This window comes from Podarcis filfolensis, assembly GCF_964270895.1.
Source record: "Podarcis filfolensis genome assembly, chromosome: 10".
NCBI classification, from domain to species: Eukaryota; Metazoa; Chordata; class Lepidosauria; order Squamata; family Lacertidae; genus Podarcis; species Podarcis filfolensis.
In genome coordinates this window covers 6301198-6317463 of record NC_139612.1, presented here as the reverse complement: position 1 = coordinate 6317463, position 16266 = coordinate 6301198, and the positions used below count along the sequence as shown (strand labels likewise).

The window sequence follows — 16266 nt, the reverse complement described above, 5'->3', positions numbered from 1 at the left end:
AAATTGTGTATTTCTGTAATAAAGTCAACAATTTTGTCATCACAATGACTACCCTTTGAGGGTAGTGCATTTAACTAGTGCATTCACACTGGTTAAAACATGTCAGGCTTCACAGTTGATGGCCTGCAGTAGTGAGTGAAGCTATTTTGCTGAATTAGTTTAATATCCATCCTTTATAGGATTTTTGGTGACTCTTAATGTGGCAAGTCCCGATGACACACAGACTTTTGACTCCACAATCTATACCACCATCAGATTATGTCCTTATTTTAGTACATGTAAGCAAGCAGAATAAATAATTAAGCTGAGTGAACAACAGATGTGCAGTTCTTTCTGCAGAATAGTTCCCCCTCTTCTTGCCATTTTTTCCTTTTGCTCTCCCAGAGTGAATTCAAATCTGAGTGAATATTGGACTGGCTGATTCTAAGAAGACTCATGGGAGCAATTCCTACATAAAAGCATATGCTAGTTATATTTTAAGGGCTAGCATGTACAGGCTCTAAGGCTAAAATTGCCCCCTGCCCCTGCTCTGATGAGGTCTGCTTGCCTTCCCCAGTTGCTACCTCATTGGCAAGTGGGGCAGGGCAGAGGAGCAGTGGCTGCAGCCCTGGGAGCTGGTTGATGGTTCAGTCTGGGTTCACCACTTTCTTCTCTTCATACTATTGACTGTCCTGCTAGTTATTGATGAAGGATGTATTGGGGTGGGGGAGGCTGTACATTGTGATTGTCTGGGCACAGTATCTGTTACCAATGTGGCATGTATATGAACATTTTTTTCATTTGAATAATTAGTGTTGAATCTGAGTTTGTTTCACCAATGCTTCTCTCTCTCTCTCTCTCTCTCTCTCTCAGGATTAGCTTATGCATTACTGGCAGCAGTACCCCCAGTATTTGGCCTATATTCTTCATTTTATCCAGTCTTTCTGTACACTTTTTTTGGAACTTCCAGGCACATATCAATAGGTAAATATTTTAGCATGCAAACGTTTGTTTTCTTTAAAGGTCAGATTAACAAAATGTACTTCTGCATCAGAAACAGTTAGATGCAACCCCAGATGAGTATTGCCCACTGTTCCATCTTCTTACTGGATACCATTTTTAAAGTTTTGAAGTCAAATCTACTTGTATTCATTATGCCAAAGTCACAGCTGCAGCACGAGGGCACAGAAGTGGCCCATAACCTCCATGCATCAACTGCTGCCCTAACATTTAACATTTATTTGGCTCCATCTTAGCTATGGCAATGGTGGGAAAGATGAGGTCCTCCAGATGTTGATGGATTCCAGCTTACATCAACCTCAGCCAACATGGCCAGTGGTCACGGATGATGGGAGCTGGAATCCAACAATATTTGGGGGAGCAGAGTTTTTCCATCACTGTTGTACATCCTTAGGCAGCTCACTTTTGTGCCATTTTAATTTCATTGTGTGTCACATGTGATCCCTTTTAACGGCTTGTAATTCAGCAAAGTTTCTGTGAGAACCAGGGTAGTGCAAATAAGTGTGGTGCTTTAAATACTCAAATGCTATATAAATTATTAGTAGTAGTAGTAAATATACTTTGCCTTGTTTTTGTCCACTCATTTTCAGTAAATGAAAGCTTCTCATTGACATTTGAATTCCTACGTTGCAGGCTTTGGACTAGATGGGCCCTATGAGTCCCATCCAACTCTATGATTCTATGACATTGATGGAAATATTAATTCAGGCCCATAAAGCGGTGTTGGTGTGTGTACTTGTGTGTGTGTGTATAACTGCAATAAGGAAGATGATTAAATTTTCTTTTCAGAAGCTGAAATATATGTGATCTAGCAAAAACATGTAGGCTTCCCTGGTAATAATAAACATGTATCTCCCCTCAATCCACACTCTTGCAGGAACCTTTGCTGTAATCAGCCTGATGATTGGCGGAGTTGCTGTCAGGGAAGCCCCTGACGAAATGTTTGCCAATACGTACACCAACTCTACTAATAACACAGATCTTGAAAACAGTGCCAGAGATGACATGAGGGTGAAAGTAGCTGTTGCAGTTACCTTGCTCTCAGGGATCATACAGGTAACATCACTGTTGGTCTAGGAGCAGTTTTGAATATTGCTGCCCAAAAGATTTGAATGTTGCTGTGTGGAACTCCACCTGAGTAAGCCCCTGGTTCATCCACCTGATTTTCCATTCAGGATCTAAAATGGCATGGGATGTATCCTTTCAACCTACATTTTGGGGAAGTAGCTTCAGTCTGTGTTTTCGTGTTGGGCTGTGGAGTGAGGAGAACAGGGTATGCTGTTCTAGACTTACTGGCAAGTAACCAGGTCACGTAGTAAGCACAACTAGGTAGACTTTGTTCTCCTTTAAAAATAACATTTTCTTCCAAGAAACATATCACTTGTGTTGCTTTCATTGGTCACATGGAATGGCAAAGAAGTATGGAAGAGCCCAGGAGGTCTCATGACTTCTGGAAATCCTCGCAAGCCACCTTGGTTATAGGTGTCCTGTTATCACTTCAACTTAAAGACAATAATTTTTCCCTGCTTTCCTGAGACTTCTGCTGTTTATGCTTGCCGCTTCTATAACCACACACTGTGCAACCCCCCAGAACATGCAAATCACACAAGTATTAGACCTGGCAGTCTTGACATGCTTCAACACTTTGGGCTGGGAGGTGTAGGAGGAGGCCTGCATGGTTGCAAGAGGTGTCTTTGCTCTTGATGCAGTGTGCTGAACTTGGATTCTCTATGATACTGTCCTGTGCTGGCTTTTAAATGATGCTTCCTTGAACATGGCTCTTCTCTCTTTTCATTAGTTGTGTTTAGGACTCCTTCGATTTGGATTTGTAGCTATTTATCTTACGGAGCCCCTGGTCCGGGGATTCACCACTGCTGCAGCTGTGCACGTCTTTACATCCCAATTAAAGTATCTGCTTGGAATTAAGACGAAAAGGTTCAGTGGACCCCTCTCCTTTCTTTATGTAAGTAACTATATCTGGAAGTTAAAGCACAAAAGGACCATTCCTTAGTGTTTAAAGCCACTTGGGGTTATAAAGTCTCTAGATTCACTGTCCATATCCACAAAGAAATATTAACCAGCTTTCAAATGGATCACTCATGGGTATTGCCAGGGAATCTTTTCATTTTGTGAGGTTCCTCAGAAACTTCCCTTTCAGATCCTTCAGGCACCTAGAAGTGAGGGAGCAATGATGATTTAACCAGTGTAAGTTTATAGGAGTGTAGTGTAGACACAACCTAAAGAAAGACAGATTTTTCAGTACTCTGAAATAGTTATGTCAGTTATAAACATATAGCCTTCTGCTTTTGCTTCCTTTTCTTTGTAATGGCCACTAGCATAGATGGCTTTAAAAACAGAGTGGGCAGAGAATTGATTGATCAGTGGCTATTTAATATGACAGCTATATAGATCCTCAGTGTTCAGCGGTGGTACACATCTAAGTACCAGATGGTTTTTCATACCGTTCTCTGCTTTCAGAAGGCATTTGAGTTGAAAAGCAAATGATACATCTTCAAATAAATAAATCTTCAAGGGCATTTGTCTGGGCCCTCCTGGCATTGGTTTGCTCCAACAAGGCAGTTTTAATTTTAGTGTACCATTGCAGACTATGAAGAAGTCAGATATTATTTGTGGCCAATTACTGAGCTGACATTGATAGGTCTCGTATATAGCTTATATTATAGGATACTATGTTAGTGTCAAGGCCAGTATACCTTTTGTTGGCAGCATACGAGCCCAAATTACCACTTTTTACACTGCAGCTGAAAAGAGGCAAGAGGTATGTGTATATAATCTGTTCCATAAAATCCGTGCAGTCAGTGTTAGAAACAAAGATGTGAAAGCTAGGAGCTAAATGGCACCTTAAGCCTAAGTTATGGGCACAACAATGGAATGTCTAGGTAATTTTTTTAAATAACAAGAATAGAAAGCTGAAAATGAATGAACTGCAGCTAAAATATTATGTTTATTTTTCACATGTTCTAGTCCTTCCCCTGCCCACCCCCTAATATTCTTAAGAGGGTCTCTTCTCCAGTTTTTAGAGAGTAGCTGGAAGTTCCTCCTTTCCTTCCACTCTGCAGTTTTAATCTGAAATCTTAGGTGCAGTACAGAACTCAGAAACAGCTCACACTAATGTAATTCCCTGTTGCGTAATGCGCCTAGAACAATGGGCGTTTCGAACTCTGCCTGCAGCTCTTTTGCCCCTGGCAAAGATTCCCAGCTTTTTGGAGGGAGGAGTAGAAGAATTGCAGACAATGCTGAACCTTGAGAAGGACCATAGCTCAGTAGTAGAACATCTGCTTTGCATTCAGAAGGCCCTGGGTTCAATCCCCAGCATCTCCAGTTAAGGCTGGAAAATAACTGTCTGAAAACTCTCAGAGCTGCTGCCAGCCAGTGTAGACAATACTGAGCTAGGTGGACCAGTGGTTTGACTTTGTACAAGGGAGATTCCTCTGTTCTTCCTCCCCACCTGCCAATTTTCTGATACAAACAGGTTCCTGGCCCCGTGTTAACCACCAGAAATATAGATTGGCCCTTGACTGATAATTCTTCATGCTGCTCAGAATCTGAGACCATTGTTATGCCGGGAGATAGTGCCCTGCAGATGAAAAACCATTTAATTAGACAATTGGCAAGCAAAGCACTGCAAATCTACTTCCATAAAATCCCTACATTCCTGTGTATCTTCTGAAGTGATTTCCGCCCCCGCCCGCCAAACAAAGTTCTACCAATCATAAATGGCTCAAGAGACATGCCTTTGGTGTTTTTGCTATGGTTTGAATCTGGATTTTTCCCAGTAGAAATAGCAGCTTACTTGTGTCTCTTTAATTATTGGATTACAACAGTGTAAATGATGGAGGAAAAGCTACCAAGATTTATCAGAATAAGCAAATGCAAACCAATTCCCCAGAACAGATTTCTTGATATTGGAGAACAGTCAAAGTGAAGCAATCATATGGCTTTTCTGTAAGTTACTTTCCAAGAACTAAGATACCAGTAGCAAAATAAGATTTTAAAACAGAATGAGGAATACATGTGTCCAACACAGTTTGGGTCACTGAAGAATAGCAGTGGGGGAAAAATAAACTGATTTAAACAAATTGTCACATAGAAAAGCCTTTACTAATAATCTAGTAGTGTCCTCCAGCAGCCTTACATGAGTGATAATCAGACTAACCTGATTTACTTTCTACAACTGTATTTGCAGACAGGGATTTATTTAGGATACCCCAACTCTATGCAACTTTTGCTTTAGCATTTCTGAGGCTGTGTGAAATATTTTTCTTGAAGGCCATAAGCGCTAGTCAAATTGGCAAAACACAAATGCACACAAGCCATCATTTTTGTTTTCAAGTAATAAAAATAGTGTGGGGGGAGAGTGGCTTTCTTCACTCTGGCAAAATGCCATTCATATTTATGTGACAGTAGTAAAACCTGGTTAAGCGAAACTTCATTGTGTTAATGGTTTTAACATTATTCATACATTTTAGGATTTGGGTAATTTGTTTTGATGTTTGCATTTGTCACTTAGCTATGACTTATGGTTAGGACAGTTTTTTAGATTTGAAATATGAAGAGAAGCAACCAAAACCTTTGCCCAGGAATTTTGAGATCGAACGTATTTAATACATCATGCTCTGCATGCGTTTCTCCTGCAGCTCCCTTGCCAACTTCTAGGAAAGATCACTGCTGCTTAATCAACACTGAATTTCATTGCTATGGTAACCCTGAAGGCCTGTTGGCAGCTCCCTGCCTGTAGATCAGTTTATGTACTTTTAAACAGATTTGATTTGCTGGAAAAGGTTTGAAATCATTATTTCCAGTGCTGGTGTGTGTTTGCGGTCAGCACAGATGCAAGTTCTTAAGTTGGTGTAGTATGTTTTGTCTTAAATATTGCTATCCATTTGGAATTTAAGAGATAAAAGGATCATGTGCACTTCTGTGTGGGGAATTTAAAAGTCATTATCAAAGAAAGCTGAGTTCTCTGAGCTGAATAAATTCTGTGATTTGAATACCGGTAAATTATACAGATTGAGAAAAACTGATGTATTTTATCTTTCCACATAGCCTCCACTACCACCAACACTGAAAATCCCACTTAGCCCTCTTTAGCCTCAAAGATTTCATGAAGCTTGTCTACTTTCTTTCAAGCCTATTTTAACACCCAGAAGGGATAGAAACATGAAAAGAGATATTTGAGGTTCTCAGGGTGCTATATTCTGCATCAAACATCACATTTCCACATAAACATCCACATCTGCTTCTCCTTTGACTATATCACTTATGAATAACATTCCGCATTTTGTTGTCTTGCAGAGTTTAATTGCTGTGTTTGAAAACATCACAAAAACCAACATAGCAGCTTTGGTTGTTGGACTAATTTGCATGGTTTTGTTGCTGAGTGGTAAAGAAATCAACGACCGCTTAAAGAAGAAACTTCCAGTTCCTATCCCTATGGAGATCATTGTAGTAAGTGAGGGATAAGAAGGGATGTCTTAAGTATGTCCTCTTAAGCATGGTTTGGAATGTCATTCACTGTGCAGACAAAACTTCAGACTGAACTCCCTCTTAGATTAGCTTCCAAGTTTTCTTATTGTAACCAAGTTGCCTCTTGTTTCATGTGTGTTCTTTTTAAAGGTGGTAATTGGTACTGGAGCTTCAGCTGGGATGAATCTGTCAAAGACTTATGGAGTGGATGTTGTTGGCCATATCCCCAAAGGGTAAGGATGAGGAATTAAACATATCTTTTTAGCCCTCTGTAGTTTAATACAGTCAGTCGATAATAGTTTTTCCTTTTTAATTCCTTGCAGATTACGTCCTCCACAGGTACCAGATATCAGCCTCATCCCAGCGGTATTTGTGGATGCAATAGCCATAGCACTTGTAGGATTTTCCATGACAATCTCCATGGCCAAAATCTTTGCTCTCAAGCATGGCTATAAAGTTGATGGAAATCAGGTAATTTGAATGTAATATATGTCTTTCACTATCTGGTCAAAAGCCTGTTGAAATTGGTGGGGAATCTTTCCTAAAACTAGTTGCTGAAGACACACTTATCTGAAAAATAGCTTCCCTACATTTCCAGGGCCCAGAGAAGATGTAACATTCCTGACCTCCTAACCATGGTTAGGTTGGAAACATTAAATATGCACTGGCCTCGTATCCTAATTGAAGAAGTCCTATGAGTTGGCAAGAGAAGATTCTTCCATTAGAAAGATTTGCTTTCAGTACACATGCTGCCTATCCAGTCAATCTAATACAGTCAAACCTCAGTTGTCAAACATAATCCATTCCGGAAAACCGTTTGACTTCCAAAATGTTTGACAACCAAAAACTGAATGCAGAAGCCTCAGTACAATAGGGGAACTCAAAACGGAAGCCGTGTAGCGCGTTCGGCTTCTGAAAATGGTTCGAAAACCGGAACTTTTACTTCCGGGTTTTTGGCATTTGGGAGCCGAAACGTACGATAGTGGAGGCATTTGGCAGCCGAGGTTTAACTGTAACAACAAAGAACCCTTCCTTGCAAGTTTGGTGCAGGCCACTTCAGCTTTACAAAGGTTTTGAAGTCTTCGTTTTGTGCTTATGGACTTTAAGAACATTGTTTCCATTTTTTAAAATTCAGTGCTTAAATTATCTTTATGCAGTCCCCCCTCCCCAATTAGTTGCAAAGCAGTTTCTTATTTAGGAGATAATAGACATGTGTAGAAGTTTGGTATGTATCTGTGGCAATGTTCAGCATGACTTCTGCTGGGGAGAGAGAGAGAGAGAGAACACAGAATGCTAGACTAGATGGGCCATTGGCCTGATCCAGCATCCCATCTTATATTCTTACTACTTTTGTTCTCCTGCTTTTTCTGTGTTGACAGGAACTCATTGCTTTAGGCATATGCAATTCTGCAGGATCGTTTTTCCAGACCTTTGCTATAACTTGCTCAATGTCCCGGAGTCTTGTCCAGGAGGGCACTGGTGGAAAGACTCAGGTATGTGTATCTAGGTTTCACTTGTCCTTCCTGCAGGGCAGCGTTCAAAAGTCCCATTGTTCTTGGCTTGTTTTGCGACAGGGAATTTCATGAATGCAAGCAGTTTCTGAGCTCTGGATGCAGTACTGCGCCTAAGATTTCAGATTAAAATTTCCAATTTCTGAAAGGATAGGAGGACCATTTTCTGCCTACCCACTTCCAACCACTCTCTGAAGACTGGAGAAGGGACCCTTGTAAGAATCTTAGGGGGACAGGCAGGGGAAGTATGGCTTGGTTTTTTGCAGTCTTCAGATGAGGACCAGACCATGTAAAAAATGAACATAGGATTTTAACTTCAGTTCATTTTTGGCTTTGTATTCTTGTTATAAAAAAGCATGCCCAGACGCTAGGTTGTGGCGCCTGTAACCTAGGTTTAAGGTGCCATTTAGCTCCTAGCTTTCATATCTGAGTTTCAAACACTGCTGTAGGGACGTGATGATTATTATTATGATGGTGATGTTTAGTACAGTATACTGCCATTCATCCACAGATCTCATGGTGGTTCACAACATTACAATATAAAAACCACAAAATACATAATAAAATCCAACCAATAATCTCCCCTCCCACAACACAGTAAAAGGGTTGTCAATCAGCCAAAGGCCTGGTTGAAGAGGAACGTTTTTGCCTGCCAACTAAAGGTGTTTAATGAGGGCACCAGCTGCACCTCCCTGGGCAGAGCATTCCACAAACAGGGAACCACTGCAGACAATACCTGTTCTCGTGTTGCCACCCTCCGGACTTCACGTGGAGAAGGCACACAAAGAAGGGCCACACAGGATTATCTCGGGGTCCAGGTCAGCTCATATGGAGAGAGGTGGTCCTTGAGTTATTGTGGTCCTGAGCTGTTTAAGCCTTTATAGGTCAAAACCTGCACTTTGAATTGGGCCTGGAAACTAATTGGTAGCCAGTGCAGTCGGGCCAGGATTGGTGTAATATGCTGAAATTGTCTTGCTCTGGTGAGCAACCTAGGTGCCAAATTCTGCACTAGCTGAAATTTCTGAACCATCCTCAGAGGTAACACGTTGCAGTAATCTAGGTTACCAGAGCATAGACAGCAGTAGTTAGACTGTCCCTGTCCAGATAAGAGATCAGGGTCATATACCTTGGACTTTCCCATTTTATCCTCACTTTTGGGGGCCAGCTTAGGCTAAATAAGTGGAATTACCCCAAGGCCATCTAGTGAGCAGGGATCTGTATCTATATCTTCCTGCCTCCCCCAATTCTGTCCAAGTCCACATATTCCGTATTTGCTACTCTGTATGCAACATGTGATGTATGTAAATTTAGTTGATGCCTCTTCTTGTGCGTGTTATTGCTTAGGGCACCAGTGTGCTTGCTTAAGCATACTCAGTCAGACATACAAGTATATAGAAAAAGAAATGGGAGGAATATTTGGGCTTGGCAATGCCTTTAAAAACCTTTTAAACTATATATGGGATTCTTCAAAAGTGTTTCTGTGTCCTTCCCCCCCCCCCCCCCCAGGTTGCTGGTACTCTGTCCTCAATCATGGTTTTCCTGGTCATTGTTGCCATTGGTTATCTGTTTGAACCACTGCCACAGGTAAGAGTCTCTTATATATATATGTTTTCATTCCAGTCTAAATTGGTACATAAGCATCAGTAAAACCGCTTTTGTTAAAGCATTGCACAATCTGTAATGTTTAGAGCTGTAAGGAAATAGAAGGTTCTGTGCTGCAACAATAAGCTCAAAAATTGGTTCAATTGCAGGGTAATTTAATGGCATTGGTGATTACTGTGCATCAGCTTTATCTAACGTCCTTCCTGAATATCTGCAATTGGAGGGAAGGCTTTCTAGTCTGAATACCTGTGTGAGTCTCATTTGGCTCTGGTTAACTAACAGCAGCTCCTTTTATTTGTCCTGTCTTTGGTCTCCACACCTGTAAGCATGCAAGAAATTAAATATGCTATAGCAATGAAGACTTGAGCTTTGTAATCCTAATCCAGCACTTTATACGTGTTACTTTGTCACCTTTTATACTTTCAACCATTGATTCAGGAATAGCGGGACAGAACTGTTAGCCAATGATTAGCAGGAACCTCATTGTTTGGGCCCTCAGGTTATGCAAGTTGCCAGTGAGAAGTCGTTGTTCGATCCATGGGATGCATGTCGATGTGCTGGCACATTTATCTTGAACTTAATCGTTCTAGGCTGTTGATATATTATTTCAGCCAAACAAAAGTATCAGTTTCCTAAAGATCACCGCTTCTCTTTCCTAAAATGAAGATGAGAAACATGTAGGTCCCAAATAAAGCTTTAGAGATTTTATTGCTGGTAGGCCAGGCCATTGCCCTGTTCACTTAACTGGGAATAAATAAGGCAGGGAGTGACATGATTGGGAAGTGACAGTTTCGCAGTAGGTAAGTAAGAGTCCATTTGCTTGGTTAGCTGGAGTGGAAGAAGAGCACTTTGCACAAGCCATAAAAGGTTTGTCAGAGGGCTTGAAGATTAGCATTTTATTAAAAAACAAATATAAGGATTACTTTGTATGCTTTCCTGGGATCTGCGCTAACCGTAAAAGGCTAAAGGAGAAATCCCAGTTAGAAACTGGTGCAGGCCAAAGGGTTTTGAATACAGAAAATAATCTTAGTAACCTATTATTCTAATAAAACACTGGAATCTCCATTTCGGACCCTAAAATATAATGAGGCAACAGATTGTTACTTCTCTTTTCAGAACAACAACTTGGGTGTGGAGGTAGCTCAACTGCCCAAGGAAAGGGGGGGGGGGAGAAAAAAAGCTCAGCAACTTTGACTTGTATATTATAGGGCTTATAAAGCATTCAAATGATGTAGTGCGAGGGTGGGGGCACAATAGTTCCCATCATCCTCTATCTAATAACCCTTCTGGCTGGAGTGGTTGCATTACAACCGCATCTGGAGGGCTCCCATCCTTGCTGTAGTGGGCATGTCCATTTTAAGTTCCCCCAATTTCTTTGGGAGAGAATGCTCCTCCTCTCTGCTGTGAAATCAGCTGTTTGACGTGTTTAACTTCTACTGAATGAAGTTAACTAATGTCATGGATGCTTTAGCTGAGATTCCTGCATTGAAGGGGTTGGACTAGATGACTCTTGTAGTCCCTTCTGACTCTACAATTCTGTGACTTGTACCCTTACACACATTGATTTTGAAATGGGCCATCCAGGAGGGTGGCAGCCATAGGCACTTTAAACAAAACCCTGCTGATGTTTATCATCAAGGAATCTCATTTGGTTTCTGATGAAATGTATGTGCAGATAAGCAAAAGATCAAAAATGACATGTGACTGCATGGCTATTTACACTTGCTAAACTTTGATTTTTTAAAAAAATATTCTTGTGTATGTAAATAGATCTCCTGCATAGAACCTGCTAGTTATATATACTTTGGAGTGCTTTTTTTTAATGCTGCAACATGGTTTAATAATAAAAATAAGAAAACCAAACCCTTCTCAAAATATGTTCCTAGGCTGTGCTTGCAGCAATTGTAATGGTCAATCTTAAAGGAATGTTCAAACAGTTTCAAGATATCACTCGCTTCTGGAGGACCAGCAAGATTGAACTGGTGAGTGACCTTGATTCTGATCAAAGTGCATGTAGAACGTTTCTGATATGGTAATCCACTGGTCCACCTGCAATGTTGTGTTGCACAGAAATAGTTGCACTGTGAGAGTCAAATGATGCAAGAAGAACAAAGCTCTTTGTTCCAAATCTAGGAACATAAAGAGATAGTGCAGGAGAGGGTATTGAAATGTGCTTAAGATCAATTAGGCAATTCAGGGTCTCATCTGCCAGTGAAACCCTTCCCTGCTTAGAAATGCAAAGCCAGCACAGCGGATACATTAGGTTATATCCACCTAACTTCTATTTAGAGTAGACCCAACAAAATTAATGAACCCAAGTTAGCCATGGCCGTTTATTTCAGTGGGTCTACCCTGAGTTTGACTACCTCACAGAGGTAGGAAAGGCATGGCCCTTGCCTATGCAGGAACAAAACTCAAGGCTTGACTCCTGGCAAACCCTGAGTTCTCTTGCCCTAATCTGCATTGATAAGCTATCACTAAGAACTGCTTAGAGCCGTTCTCTCTGTGTGTGTGTGTGTGTGTGTGTAGATAACCACTTTTATTTCACGATATTTATATAAGTAGGGAAATCCTTTTCTGGGAATTAAAGATTTTTCTCAGTACACCACCTGCTTATTTTATAAGAACAAATAGGGTGTGCAATCCATTTCATCAATGAGGCTTCAGATAAGTCCTTATTTACCCACACACTTTTTAAAATCCATTTGCCTTACTATATTAGGCCTATCACTAGTTTTGAGTGCACTAGTAACAGTTCAGACCTGTTTCCTTGCCACAATTTCCTCTCCCCACCCCATTCCCGCCCGCAAGTAAAATGTGAGTGTGAAACATGGTTAGCCTTTTCTTGAAAGTGGTCTTGAGTGTTTGTAATTGACTCACCAGGCTTTTATTTGAACCTGCTGGAAAGTAGAAACCATATATTACTGATTAGGTGTTTGTTTGTTTGTTTGTTTGTTTGTTTGTTTGTTTGTTTGTTTGTTTGTTTAGGCTATCTGGATTGTAGCATTTCTGTCCTCAGTTTTTCTGGGGCTCGACTACGGTTTGCTCACTTCTATAACTTTTGCAATGATTACCATCGTGTACAGAACACAAAGGTGAGGCTCACTTTCAAACATTTATTCTCTCAAATCGAAGCTATTGGTGGTGGGAGTAAAGAGGGACAATCTCCTTCTCTGTGCTCAACCAGTACAGTGTAGTTTGCTGAGCTAGCTCGTCCTCCCTACAATGGAAGGTGAAGTCATTCATCAAAATGGTTGATTAGGGTACCACTTCTGCTTGCTGGCAGTGTGTTAAGAGACCTTCTTGCGCCTCTTCCAACCCAATCAATCCCTCCCAGTGCAGCTGGAAGAATATCTCCAGGAAGAGTTCCTTGGAAAAGCAAACATTTGCGCAGTAATATAAACTGCATCTGAATCTAAAATAATATTGTAAAACCTAAACTAAATAAAAGTAGTGAAGAGCCATAACTTAATGGTAGGACATCTGCTTCGCATGCAGAAGGTCTTAGAGCTGGGAATGTCCCTAGTCTAAACCCTGGAGACCCACTGCCCGTCAGTGTAGTCAGTAGTAAGCTAGATGGACCAATTGTCTTACTCAGTATGATGCAGTTTCCTATGCTGCTAAAGGTAACTTGGCATCAGCATCATCTGTTCTATCAAATTTCTCTAGATTGCTTTAAAAAACACAGGCCCGGCACTCAGTTTTCAACCCGTTTTATGCCTCAAGAACTGGAATTTCTGCTGATGCCTCTCTGTTCTGGCCTTTGATCAAGGCATTGCATCAGAAGAAACCTGTTGGGTTACTTTTGACTTCAGATCTGATCTTAAGTCCTAAAAAGGAGGAGAGCATTTACAGCTCAAGCAGCCAATAAATGGCAAGTTGCAGCTTCTCTTTAGTTAGTCACACCCAAGAAACTACAAGCAATACATTGTATAACAATATTCAGGATGTACGGAAGGGGTGGGGAGGCAGCAAAACTGTCTAAGCAGACCTTATTTGCAACTGAAGTAATTTCCCAAATCCGATCCTCAGACAGAAAGCAGATTTGAAGTGTAGGAAGTGTCTATATGATTCCATGCACGCTGAAATAGGGTCCAAAATATGCTGAAGTCGAAGTGTCGTTCTCCCTTCACACCCCTCTTCAATTTTATTTAATAATATTTAATATACTGCTTGATTGTAAAACAAGAAACCTCAAAATAGTTTTCCACTCACTGATTCTGGATAATGGGCACCAAAGAGGTAAAGACATTAGTGGGAGCCTCTAACAGAGATTGCTTTTATAGCCTCTTAATACAGAGACTCTTTCTCTACAGTCCACAATACAGAATCCTCGGCCAGATTCCCGGTACAGACATTTACTGTGATATAGAAGAGTATGAAGAGGTAAGAGGGTGCTAAATCTCTTTATACCCCTTAAGAAGGAAGGAAAGTGCTCTCTTTGATTTAAGATGGAGGGGAGCAGTAACAAAGCCTTGGTTGGGAGTTGAATCTGAATCCCGTAGGACCCCATACTGAACATTAAGATCCATTCCTACCAGTGCAAGCCCACCACATGGGGAGATGAGAGCAGGAATGCCAAATGGTTCTTTGGGAACTAGCAGCTGGGACATTTCTGGAGGGAGAAATAACCAGAGTCATGAGGCATGTTCAGAGATGAGACGGGTATGCAGTGCGTGTGTTCAGTAGTCATGCATGTCTGTTGGTGGGGAATCTTACCAGACTCCCCACCCCCACTTGACTTAAGAGCTCAGCCAGCTCCCCTGCTCTGATTTCTAGCAAGCTTCAGGCCTGTTCTACCCATGTAGCAGAAACAGGAGACTGAATCCTGAGGTGTTAGGAAGGACTAGCAATTTGAATGGCTTTAATAGTGGTTTAGAAAAATACATGGAGGATAAGGCTGTGTTCTTCCTCCACTATCAGAGGCACTATGCCCTTGAATGCTGGGAAGCACAGTTTGAGGAATCACTGCTGCATTTGGGTCCTGCTTCAAGTCTTCCTTCCCATAGGCATCTAGTTTTGGCCACTGGGAAAACGGGATTTTGGTTTGGTCTGGCAGGACTCTTATTTTTCTTACAACTGCATCACTTCAGACTGTAGGTCAGTGAGAAAACAGATTTTTGAATGCTCTCCAGCATTCTACTGACACAGCAGAAAGGCAGCTGGGCTAGAGCCTTTCTTTCTGAAGCATTAGTTTTTAATTGTTAGGAGGTGGTTGTTATTTTTACGCAGGGGAGCTTTCAAAATATTCCACTTTCAGTTTGGAGTGGTTTAGTCCAGTTCTAGCATATCCTAGCTTGTGAGACCCAGTCCAAATTCAAGGACAGATAGCAACAGTCTTGGAAGTCAAGGTCAGAGCAGAGGTGAGGTATTTCAGTCAGTTTCTTCTTTCAGATATCGTAAGATTTTTGTGCTCTTAATAGATGTGAGTGGGTGAGGCTGAAGTGATATAGTCCCTCCCTGGCAGCTCCTGCTGCCTCACAAATTCATGTATAAGTCTACCCAAAGGCACTACTAAAGCGATCTTTAAGGCTGTCCTCCTTCACTGGGACAGGAACTGTCCCAGGTGAGATTCCAAGGCCATTTCCTGTCAAGTAGGTCACTTATTCCAAAATGGTAGTTTGATGATGTGATGCGCTTGGGGTGCCAGAAAGAAGGGTTTGCTGCAGAACCAGGGAGTAAATGGCTCATTGAGGCAACATGTAGACTGATGGATCCTCATTGCAGGAAGCAAGGAAATAGGGATCCAGAGGAACAAAATGTGTTAGTGGGGTGGGATAGTTTAATCTTGTGCTTTCCCACCTCCCCCTACTCCCATGTGTACTATATGATCCCTGGGCAGCATGTTCCGGCATGATGGACAATAGGTACTTAAGCTCTAATGATTGTATATTTGGTAGCAATATAAACAAGCTGAGGAAGGCGTGCTTTCTTTATTAAAAGAATCTCTTCTTTTCTTAGGTGAAAGAATGCCCTGGAATCAAAATATTCCAGGCAAATGCATCGCTCTATTTTGCTAATAGTGATTTATATATCAATGCACTGAAGAAAAAGGTGAGGAGCAGCAATTCATTTCTACTCTCTGTCCTATTGAAAAATGCTAAACACTGCCATTTCACACTGCAGGGAATTACATCTTTAACTACTCCCCTGTCTAAAAAGGAAAAATAAATCTATGTACAGACAACACTTGGATTCTACACCAATGTTCTTCTCAATATGCTAGCTTTGTACAGGCAGGGTGGTGTTTGTTTCTTAGACATGGGAACACTGATTCTGTTAACCATTCTAGTTTTTCACCTGTAGTCTGAGAAGGTACAACCCAGCAACAGAGTTATGTGAGTTTTCTGATGAAGTGTTTCATCTCTAAGCCACCCATGTCACATCTGGGTGTGTTAGAAAAGCCTTCTGTCTCAGCCAGCCTGAGCTAAGAATAGTTGGATTAGTTCTTGAAGCATTTGAGCATAGCTCCATTCTCAAGCATGAATTTGTGTCTTGTTTTGATTCTTACCCCACACATACACAGAATCTCATCTGACACACTTAAAAGTTACCTTGCATGTTACTGGCATTAGAGGGTAGTGATATTGGAAGCTCCAGGAATGTTACTGTAATAGGTGGTGCTTGTTAAAACCAAATAAAAGCTCTGTTTTCTAGTATTCCCAGC

General features: G+C 41.2%; 1 protein-coding gene across 2 annotated transcripts in view; it reads left to right on the top strand.

Annotated features, from left to right (window-relative positions):
- Positions 1-16266, top strand: part of SLC26A5 (solute carrier family 26 member 5) — a 33084-nt gene that overhangs the window by 10394 nt on the left and 6424 nt on the right. For both annotated transcript variants that reach the window (XM_083575145.1, XM_083575144.1), the window contains exons 4-15: positions 853-963; positions 1877-2055; positions 2798-2962; positions 6316-6468; positions 6637-6719; positions 6810-6957; positions 7866-7979; positions 9504-9581; positions 11486-11581; positions 12588-12694; positions 13916-13985; positions 15561-15653. In XM_083575145.1, coding sequence (XP_083431271.1) covers positions 853-963; positions 1877-2055; positions 2798-2962; positions 6316-6468; positions 6637-6719; positions 6810-6957; positions 7866-7979; positions 9504-9581; positions 11486-11581; positions 12588-12694; positions 13916-13985; positions 15561-15653 — 1397 coding nt within the window. The remainder of the gene's footprint in view (positions 1-852; positions 964-1876; positions 2056-2797; positions 2963-6315; positions 6469-6636; positions 6720-6809; positions 6958-7865; positions 7980-9503; positions 9582-11485; positions 11582-12587; positions 12695-13915; positions 13986-15560; positions 15654-16266) is intronic.